Below are 11,753 nucleotides of genomic sequence, written 5' to 3'. Positions count from 1 at the left end.
AGGATATTCTCGTTATTTCCTACAACTAAGGGTGTTTTGGTCATTTCCTATGTGACACACAATTTGGCCATTTTTTCATGAGATGAGAGTATTTTGGTCAATTTTTCATGAGATGTACTTTAATAATTTTTTATGCAATAGGGCTCGTTTCCATGCCGAGAAGATTTTGATTTGGATTTCTCACAATTGCAACCCATTTTGGGTTGTGATTTGGATCCAGATCAAATCCTTGGATTTCCAAATTAGTGACTGACAGTGAAAAAATTTAGATTTCCAAATATACTGTGGAAATAAGTAATTGGAAATCCATATATCTGGCAGTTTCCTTCACCCTCTTTGCTCCTCAATCTCTCTCCTCCAGCAAGAAGTAACCCCCTTCCTTCTTTGTCTCCCTCAACATGATCCGGCAGATCTACTCATTTTGTATTCAAAACTCAATTCCAAGTCCAAATACAAAATATGAGGTATCCAAACGGGCCCAAGGGAATTTGTAATTTGTATGATCAAAGGGTATTTTGGTTATTTACATAAGTTTAGGCCATTTTAGCTATTTTTCACAAGATGTGTGTGTTTTGATAATTTTCTATGAGATAGAGGTAGTTTGGTCATATTAACAGGCTATTGATATTCCCACTACCATGTTTTGCTAATGAAACGAACTCACCTTATCTTATATTATTTATCAAGCTGTCAAAGGATGTTACAATTTTAAAGAGCTCTCAGCCTCTAATTGCAAAGATAAAACACATGGGAAGTTTATCCCATTATCAAAACATGGAAGGGCAATATCAGTAGCCCTTCTATAAAATAATGGGTATCTTGGTCCCTTTTCCCGAGTCAAGGGTGTTTTGGTCATTTTACGAGAAAGAAGGTCTTGACATTTTCTCCGGCTTTTTGTTTGCTCGGCCATTTTGCGGAAAGCCATTTCGTGGCTTACTTTTGCAGGAGAGAACAGCCATCTCAGAAGAATTTAATGAATAGACAAAATCTGCCAAAAAGTGAGCCTGTGTAGCTGATCTCAGCTGCAAAAGTGATACCCCAAATGGCTTTCGGAGAAATTCCCTAGCAAATACTTTTTATGGGGTATTTTGGACATTTGTTATGACTAAGCGGACGGGGCGGATCATTTTGTATGAGAAAAGGGCACTTTGGAAACTTTGTGAAATAAGGGTGTTTTGGTCATTTTGAAAAAAAAACACAAATCTATCTATGAGGAAAATGATTGTGAGCTTGAAGCTCATATAGCTTATATGAGCTTGAGGGCCCAAACACATGTGGGCCCACATTGTTAGGATGATCCAAAGCAATCATTTGAAAGGCCCTTACATAGATAGGGTGTGTACACTCATCCTAACCCATCCAAAAGTGGAGGGCAAAATGGACAGACACCGTTTGTCACAAATCTGTCCATTTTTGCCCTCCGCTTTTGGAGGGGATAGGATGATCCAATGGAGCTGGTTTTTGGTACACACCCTATCTATAATGGAGCCTTGCAAATGAATGGTTTAGATCACCACAAAAAATGTGGGACCCATGTGTTTGGGCTCTCAAGCTCACAATCATTTTCCTCATCTATATATATATATATATATATATATATATATATATATATATATATATATATATATATATATATATATAGATAGATAGATATAAGTAAAGCTGAATGTGGGAAGCTGATGATGCACCACGCCTCAGCACCACGTGTCACCCCACTGCATTCCGAAATTTAAGAACGCATTAAGGGGATGTGGCACACCGTTTTACCCATATTCCTCTATCACACGTAACTTTAATAATGAAATTTAAAAACGTGTTAAGGGGATGTGGCACCCGGAATTTAAAACGCCTAACATCAAGGATTGATTAAAATAATCTCTCTCCAGATTATATATATATATATATATATATATATATATATATATATATATATATATATATATATATATATATATATAAGTAAAGCTGAATGTGGGAAGCTGAGGCTGCGCCACATGTCACCCCCACTGCATTCCGAAATTTAATAACGCATTAAGGGGATGTGGCACCCGGAATTTAAAACGCCTAAAATCAAGGAATGGAAAACTTGCCAAAAATTAAGGATTGATTAAAATAATATCTCTCCAGATTAAATCTCTTAAAATAGTAAAATATGCTTTTTATTTTGGATTTGAAAAAAAAGCTAAAATCAAGGAATGAAAATATCGCCTAAAATTAAGGGCCTATACAGAGAACTGGCATGTATATTTTTCTCTCTTAAAAGAGACGATACATAAAAGTTGTGTGTATAGATTAGATACACGCTATATTTATGGAGAGTAATGCCTATTGGACTTCTATAAATAGATACACACGAAATTAAAAAAAAAAATTGCAATTCCGTAGATAGAGAGAGGGTTATAGATAGTTTTTTAGAATACTAATTTTTCTTCGCCCCGTGCAGCGCACGGGACTACAACTAGTCTTAGCGTATAATCCTCACGTCAAGGACCATAACCCTTGGAGGAACCAAGGGAACTTCCTCCATAATTACGACGTGGCCAAGTAAAATACCGCCACATGGCGATTCACTCACACTATATTGCCAAGTCATTAAAGCTGATTAAAATCTAACACCGATACAATGTGCCCATCTTGGTTGCACAGGTGGGTCCACCTATGATCAATCAATGTGGACCATTCACTTGAATTTCTAATGGCCCCAAAATATTTCAATTGGGCAATCTAATTTTCTGACCCAAGGGTTGTAGATAAAGTTAGGATGGAGGTTGATCTTCGATTCACATGAGATCTAGGATGGAGGTTGATCTTCGATTCACATGAGATCTAGGATGGAGCCCAGGACATGGATGGTCATGATCGATCATGCATTCACTTCAATATACTACAATGAAGAACAATGTTGTTGAGTGAATCCCCATGGGGCGGTCCTTTACTGGGCCACGTCGTCATTACAGAGGAAGTTCCTCCAAGGTGTTATGAAGCCAAATTCTGTTCTCAAGCTAAAGCCTTGCATCAGAATCCCTCTTTCAATCCTCATTATTGACTATTGGACACACATTTGGAAGCTTGACTGTCGATGCCAAAATGAGTAGCCTACAAAAAATCTAGAGATTAATTCAAGGACAAGATGAACCCAGGGCTTCATGTTGCAACCACTAGTTTGGGGGTTCAACCCAGCTTGTTTACATGATAAATGGCTAGAGCCCATTTGGATTTAGGGTGAACGTCATCGGATGAATCTAGGCCCTTGATACCCTTGATCTATCAAGCATCATTTAGGATTTCTCTAAGTAGTCCTCCTTTATCTTTTGCATGGGATGTTAGTATGGCAAGGGACCAGGATTATTTGGGTTGCCCCATGATATTCCACAATATCAACGGTCTTGATTGCATATGCATGCCCCGTGTGGGATTCAAAAATTAATCATTAGTACTAATCGGGGGGTAATTGTCGACCTAAATTGAAGGACGCCCTTAGAAAAACCACCTACAGGGGCGCCCCAATTGGACCATCTCACCAAAGTGCATTTATAATGGCACACAGAAAAATATAAGATAATAATAAATGCACTTTCATGAGATGGTCCAATATAGTGCCATTGTAGCTTGTATTTTTTTTTTTTCAAGGGCGGCCTTCAGTTCAGCATTCCTGTTTCTAAAAAGCTATCAACATCCACCGCGAATGAGTGTAACATGAAAAAAAAACAAGGAGTTCCATGATCAAAATAAGGTATCCAGTTATCATTCTCCTTAATTGGGAAGAAAAGTTTCCTTTTATCGAGTGGTCCTTGTGTTTCTCAACCTTCCTCACCACAGAAAATTTTCCTACAATTATAATTACTAAATTGGTGTCCTACACATGAACATATAAAAACAAAATTACCAACATTTCATATATAAAAAAAAAAAAAAAAACCCACTAATCTTGTGGTTGAGATCATTCCATTGATGATAATCCTCAAAATTGTAGTGTGTCCCACAAGCCAACTACCATCTTTTCTTTCTTTTTTGTAAGTTGCACCTTTTTTTTTCCTGCCTTGTCCCCAAAAGAACCATCACATGATACATAAGAACTCCTTGGCCCTGCTTGTTTTGGATTTGAGAACTGATATTGAGTCCGAATCCGATTGTTGGACAGTCCGATAATCGGTTTTTGGACTCACAATCAGTTGTCATAATCATATTTAACTTCAAATCCATTTTGAACGTAAAATTATATGAAAAAAAAGAAGAGAGGCTACATACTATCAAAGATATGACAGGTGGCATAGGTTTTCAGTCTTAGGTTTCCCACATCACTGACCTTTTCTGAGAGCCACATACATAGTACATCAATATAGGGCTCCACATAAAAATGGTAGCACTCTGCGAGCCACATCGCGTGTCGGCCAAGAGCCATATAGTCACATCACAGAGTGTAGTATTACCATGCATCTAGGCACGTCGAATGATGCCATGTGGGAAATTGAGGACCATATTTGGCGATGTTCCCTAAATTCATTAGGCTCTGTTTGGTTAGATGAGATTTTAGTGGAAGTAGTAGTCAGCAAGGAGGTGACAAGGGTGGGATATGTGTAGACTTGTCTGAGAAGATTAGAGGGAATTTTGAGGAATTTTGGTAGTGTGTTTGGTTAGATGTCAAAGCATGTGGGAGAATGGAGGGGTGTCATTAACAAAATAAATAGTAGAGGAGAGAGAAAGAGAGAAAAAAGTAATGATTACACATGGCATTTCGTATTCTACTCTTCTCCCCTCTAAATTTTACCAAAAACAAGGTTTGGCATTGGAAAAGTAGGGGAGGGGACAATCCCGCCACATAGGCGCCACCTAAGCCAAAAGCTAATAATTATGTCTCTTCCATGTCTAGAAGTCCAATGAGATTTGAGCTAAAAAATGACAACCAAACAACATTTGGTATTTCATATTCATAGAAATGCTCAGCCGTCTTCCCTACTTTTTGCAACCAAACAGAGCCTTAGGGAGTGTCTAATAGAAAATGTCATAATTTTGAGAAGAAATGGAATAAAATAAAAATTGATAGATGATGTAGGCGTGCTTGATCATGACACTCAGATGTTAACATCGGGGACATGTGTCATAACATTAGAGTCACGTTAAGCTTTCGCGGTACTTGGCACGTGCTCATTTGTTGCCAAATTTATACCCCACATATATCTATTGCATATTCATTTATGGGAATTAATAAGAAAAATGATTAATGGTCCACAGAGGTGTGAATGGACCCAATTCATGGTCCGTCTGTTCTCATTCATAATGTTCCCCAGGTCCTACTTTCAGTGTCTGGGGACAATTTATTTTGAAATGAATGGTTGAAGGGGGTCTTGAGTCCTCTTTACGTTGTTCACGAATCACGATTAGAATTTGGAAAAAGTTAGAATGTCATAATCACTATTGGTGAGTGTCCACGCAGTTTATTCTGTCGAATCAATCTCTCATCTCCGATTAATATAAACTTCTAAATAAGTAAAATAATGCTTGTAAGCAAAAAAGTTAATATGACCGGCTTTCAATCATTTAGCCTGTCAGGTTAGATTAATGCCTAACTTAGGCCCGGTTCGATTGAGATTATGACCTCCGATTGTCAGTCCACCAACGATAGGTTTTGGACTGACAATCTCATGTCATAATCTAAACTGTATTGGGCCTAACAGGTTGGGGCTTACCGTTCTGCGAACAGAAGAGAGGTAAGAAAGAAACAAACACACAACACACACACACACACATAAATATATGAGAAAACTGTTGGTGAGCTTAAGCGTACCATTTTTTTTGGTGTGCTTAAGTTGTTATAACGCCTTTCATTGGTACGCTTAAGCAGGACCCAGCGGGAACCAAACATTTAAACGAATGGGAGGCGTTATGACAACTTAAGCGCACCAAAATAATGGTGAGCTTAAGCGCATCAACAGTTCTCTCTCTCTCTCTCTCTATAATAACTTAAGCGCACCAATGTGAGGCGTTATAACAACTTAAGTACACCAAAAAAATGGTGCGCTTAAGCTCACCAACAGTTTTCTCATATATATATATGAGAAAACGGTTCCTACACATATGTGTAGAGAGTTCTTTACACACTAGCTTAAAATACAGTGGTTAGTTGACTCGTGATTTAGTCATTCAAAAGGAAGAAATATAGTTTTGATTATAGATTTTATATCACAAAAATACCCCTGAGAAATGCTCTTTCATTTATAATATGAAGAGAATTTTTATACATTAGCAAACTACAATATATGGATCCAAATCTTGCCTAACAATACTAGAGATTTTATATGGTGTAAGGGCTTACAACAATACGGTAGGGGTACCGCCCTTGATATCAACTCACTTTTTGAGCTTTTTGATGAGCTGCTGTTGGATCAAATGTACTTTCCACCGTTCAAAGGCCTTATTGTTGTAAGCCCTTACACCATATACTTTCTCACAATACCATTAAAAAAAAAATGTTGCCACACAAATCTAGCCACTATGCAAAATTCCTGTCCAATTAAGTTCGTACCCTTTGGATCCATCGAACAATCTGGGCCCACTGACACCCCTAATGCTCTGTTTGGATGCCGGGTTTTTTTTTTTTCCTGGGATTTATGTGGGTAAAGGTAGGAGACAAAAGATGGGACAAAATTAATTAGAGAAAGATATTATGATGAGTGGAGAGAGAGGGTAGAGAGAGAAAGAGAGAACACCCTTTTCAAGACAAGATTTTGCTGATGTCAGCAAGAAAAAGCTGATGTGACCACTAAACCTTTACCCACATAAATCCTGGGAACAAAAAAAACCCAGCAACCAAACAGAGTTTGATTGGGTCTATTTAATGGTCCACCTTCAATGAAATACATGACGGGCCTTATCACATCAACCACGTCTCCTACTAGCAAATGAATGGTTGAAAGTAAAAATCAGGACATCGATCCTCTATTAATAGGGACCATGGAACATGGTGAGCCCATTAAATTTAATGATCCAACACAAAATAAAAGTGTGGCAAAAGTATCAAATCAGATCGGATTACATGTGCCGAGTCATGTGAGCTTGGTACCACAACGTAATTGCCTATTATAGAAGTGAGAAAAAGGGTTGTGGGCTAGGAGGATTCTTGGATAACAAGAAGGGGACGAATGGTGACAAGTCGGGAATAAGGGTGTCAACCAAACAAGAGCCATGCTACATGTTCTTCCATTTTCCGTGTCTTTTTTTAAGTTGGACAAGAGATGTCCTTGAGAGCTATTTATGTAATGTTATAACACCCGAAATAGAAGATTCGGAGATAGGAGGTTCATATCTTCTTACCTTTCACTCCGCACAAGATAAGAACCACCAAATGATATGTGGGTATTTGAATTGGGAAATGATAAATTATCCCGTTTTTAGACTCCTTTTCAGTAGAGTTAGAAAATGCTAAGAAGACACTGGCTGTCAGGCTGCTTCCTAACACCCACTTTTTTTCGACGTGTTTCTGTGGCACGTGAGTTTGATTGGGTCTATTGATATGATTGGTGACCAGAATTCAGTACATTATCGTTGATATCATCACTTTGATCATCCATCGTTGATTTCACTATGATCCGATGATCAAAGGCCCTCGATGCATGAAGCCTTGTTTAAGGGTTCTGGCTATGTGGGTTGTGTTCTTTAACACTTCTTAGAAGTGCGTATGTGCTTTTTTCGTCACTGAAAATGAAAAAAAAGGAGAATGGTGTTTGGCAAATCCAACCTATTCCTCCTGCTTATCGACTCTCGACTAGGATTTGGTTTGGATTTGTGTTGAATTCACAGAGTGAAGTGGAGTCACTCCAAGTGATTTACGTTATGCCCATGCTGCTTGCTTCGAAATTCGAAGACTGAGAATGAAGAATGCCTTATTAATAAGGGATTTGGTTTGAGGAACTTGTTGATTTAGTTCTTGACTCGTCTATAACCTTTAGGCATGTAGGAGATCAGCTAATTCAGATGCTGACTCCCTAGCAAAGGGTGGTGTATTTAAGTCTAGTATGGAGCGGTTTGATTATCTCTCTCCATGATTTTGTATTTTCTTTTTTTCTGTAATTTGTTTTGAACTAGATTGGTTCACCTCTTAATATATTCTCTTTTTATCGTCTGAAAAAAAATATATATAACGGATATGATAGCTTCCATCCTTCGCGGATGGTCTGTTGCATGTGAGAGCAGTCACACAGGCTCACTTTTCAACATATTTTGTTTTCATTAATGAGGTGGCTGCTCTCACATGCAACAGACCATCCACGACATGCCTATTGCGATGGACTCTAGCAAAATGAAAAATTTTCATATTCACCCACTCAAATCCCCCCCCCCCTTCTCCCTTTTTTTTTTTTTTTTTTGGTGGTTGGTAGGTTTCTGTCTTTGTTCCTTACCAGTCAAATAAAAAAACAAATTAAACTATGTCACATAAACTTTAATTTACAGCCATTTGATTAAACAACTTAAAAGCATAACCACAAATACCCCAAAGAAACCTAGCCCTCACATTTTCCTTTAATATTAATTTAATACACATTATAATAGCAATTTAATTTTCAATGATGCTTCGAAAACCACGAGAAAAATATTAAAAAAAAGATGTGCACCTACTGTCTCAAAAATAATAATACTTAAAAAAACAAACATAATGATTCAAAGATTGTTACTCCATCAAAGCCACAGACATGTAGACAGAGATTAAGTCAAAACACACCACTAAAAAAAACAAACATTTACGTACAAAAATTACAAACATGCCCTTCAATTTTTAATTTCCCACCACACCCCTCCTCAATTGTTTTCCTAACTAAAGAGACGAACCAAGAGCCACACACGTGTCGAACGTAGAATCCTCGAGATCAATCGGAGCATTCGGCCCAACCTTCTTCCTCTTCTTCTTCTTCTTCAGATTTCTTCAATTTTAGGATCCGAGAAAGCTTCGATTCAGCCAATAAAATCAGTTTTGCAGGTACACCAGAGCACTGTTCGAGCTTCTTAAGCTGACACGTGGACGGCACACGTGTCTCGCAGAGCTTCGCGGAGAACCAGAGGGAGGAAGCTAAGCAGATACGGAAGGGCAAAGCGGTAAATTTCTGCAAGCAGATAGAGAAAGCGTGGAGTGCGAGAGGAACGGAGCCACTGCTCTTTAACCCTAACCTCCGGTACCAATTTACCAAAATGCCCTCGGCCTTCAGATCTACGTTCATCTTCATCATCTCCTTTCTCGATCTTAGGGTTTTCTTTTTCGAGCATTCTTTGGAAATCTCCGAAACGGAACTGGAACGGGCGATTTTTCCGATTTTTCCGATATTCGGATATCGGACTTGAGAAACGATATTCTTTTTATTCGTCTCGGCGATGAAAGATTCGGCGGTGGAGATGCAAGTAGACGAGGAAGATAAAGAAGATGAATCGGAATTATCGGATTCCGGTACGCAAGACAGGCAAATAGATCGGATCGGCCGAGATCCGACACCGGACAACCGATTCCCGTCAAATCCATCGCATCTAGAGCACAAAATCAAGCGCACGTGCCGAGCTACCAAGAAATTCGCCTCGTGAACCCTCGCATCACAATCAAAGCAAAGGAAAGCCGAATCCGACACGCAATAAACCGAAGCTTCTCCATTACACAGTTCGCAAACCCTAGATTTCATCTCCTAACCCTAGAACCTAAAAAGAAAAACCTAAAAAGGATAAAACTAAAACCCTAACTCGGCTCCGGAAGGATTAGAATCTCGTACCTTTACGGAGTTTCCCAGCGATCAAGCCTCGGATCGGTTTCGAAAATGAGCCGGATTCCGGCTGCGAATTCCGGCAGATCGCGGGAAAAAAAATATGAATCTTAGGGTTTGGGCGGTTCTAACGGGATTATCAGTTGCTATTATAAAGGAAAAAGAGGAGAGAGAATCAGCACTAGTTTCGTAAAAGCGTAAGTGGTTTTATAAAACCGCTTATGTGGGAAGAGGTGGTTTTGGAAAAAGATAAATGAGGGTTTTGCTTCCTATATACGCTGAGCTCGGCCTCTCCTTCTCGAGCTTCTTCCCTGTCCACAAAACCTCGTCTCTCTCTCGAACGACTCAAAAACAAAAATCAGAATAATTTTTTATTTTTTTAATTCTGTGGTATTACGTGTATTTATTGTTTTCTTGTTATTTTATTTGGGTGGGGCCCGCACTTTCCAAATATCCGCTCAACAACTGTGGGCCCCACAGGCTGCTGATGAAATTCTCCACGAAGAATCGAAGCCACCGAGAGGAAAAAGACACGTGGATGGATTTTACCATAGATGCGTATCAGATGCGTGAAGCTCGCACGAGGCGCTTGTTAATTTATATGACAAAATTACCCTTCTAACTTGATAGAAATTACAAGCATAACTATTTTGTTGGGGTTTTCTCAAGCCATCTCTGAGCTCTCTCAGCTCTCTTCCTCTCATTCTCACAATTGGGCCCACAAATATTCCATAGAATAGTTTTTCATGATTGCCAAACGTTCCCATGAAAATATTTTCCAAAATAAAGAATTTTCTCTGCCAATGAAAACAAGAGAGCTGCAGAAAAATCAGCAAATAACATGTGCTTCTTAACTAATAAAAATGATGAGTGCCAATGTCCAAACGATTATTGCTAAAATATGATCTTAATGATCAATCCTGGGCCCCACCTAACCTACATGTGTGATCACCACCGTCGATTTTACATATCCTCATGAGATGACTCACGTGATCCTTGTCCGGTGCCATATGTACACCCAAACTATAAGATTTATCGATGCCGACAAAAATGAAATGACTTAGCTTCTTTATGTGGTGGGTTCCTAAAGACCCCTTATTTTATAAAGTTTCTAGGACCATCCAATTATGGTTGGACCAAGTGCAATGGATCTCTTTATGTGTCTGTCTAAAAATCCTTGGATTTAGATTGTGAGAAAACCATTTTCTTCTTCTTTTCCAATGGATAAGTTTCCTTCTTTTTACAAGATTTTTAGATTCTGAGTAAACATCTCTCAGCTATGTATGTGCATGTCTCTTGTGTTATGGTCTTGATCTCTATACATGTTGGATTTTTCTTTCATTGTGTGTTTCCATCAAGGATAGATCTTTTCACAACATTATTCAATAGATATGGAAAAAATTAAGACCGAGAAGATATGTAATATCTATAATGAGATTTACAGTATAAGGTGTTAAATAGGCAAAAGGAAGTTTACTATTTCTTTATCAAATACAAGCATGGTTTTAAATTTCGACCGAAATCCTGGGGACCGAAACCGAAAAGTGGTACAAAATTTCGGCCAAAATTTCTAAATTTCAGTCTGAAATTTCAGAATTTCGGTCCGGAATTTGGAACCAAATTACCAAATTTCAGCGAAATCTGAAATTTTGGTTTTTGGTGGGGTCCGAAACGGTTACCGAAACCAAAATTTTAAACCATGAATACAAGAGCAGTCATCTGTTTTTTAGATTCCCAATATAATATGTTTTTTTTTAGCCTCGGAAATTAAGGACATGTTTTGAATCCATGAAAAAAATCATGGAATATTTGTTTATCAAATATGAGAGAGGGGTGGAATTATCCTACAGGGGGTACGAATTTATCATCTCCCCAAAAAAAATATTTTGTCCTACTTTTAAAACTTGGTCCATAAAAATCTAAGGGCATTTCTGTCCTTTCAGAAAGAGCACTTTGGCGTTCATTTTACTCCAGGAATCCACGCGTGGCCCAAAACACCCAGGTAGAGATGACGTG

General features: G+C 38.4%; 1 protein-coding gene across 1 annotated transcript; it reads right to left on the bottom strand.

The window, feature by feature from the left end:
• Nucleotides 1-8,613: 8,613 nt before the first annotated feature.
• On the bottom strand, nt 8,614-10,084 carry LOC143879780 (B-box zinc finger protein 32-like). The gene has a single exon (XM_077382350.1). It carries the CDS (start codon nt 9,657-9,659, stop codon nt 8,862-8,864), a length of 798 nt encoding a protein of 265 aa, XP_077238465.1. The 5' UTR covers nt 9,660-10,084; the 3' UTR covers nt 8,614-8,861.
• Nucleotides 10,085-11,753: the final 1,669 nt, after the last annotated feature.

This window comes from Tasmannia lanceolata, unplaced genomic scaffold (genome assembly GCF_043159265.1).
Source record: "Tasmannia lanceolata isolate RefF3 unplaced genomic scaffold, GAP_Taslan_0.1 ptg000006l, whole genome shotgun sequence".
Taxonomy (NCBI): domain Eukaryota; kingdom Viridiplantae; phylum Streptophyta; class Magnoliopsida; order Canellales; family Winteraceae; genus Tasmannia; species Tasmannia lanceolata.
This window is presented reverse-complemented; position numbering and strand designations above follow the sequence as displayed.

What these genes read in the sequence shown, in the direction of transcription:
- LOC143879780 (XM_077382350.1), bottom strand. Translation starts at nt 9,659, where the DNA reads ATGAAATCTAGGGTTTGCGAACTGTGTAATGGAGAAGCTTCGGTTTAT.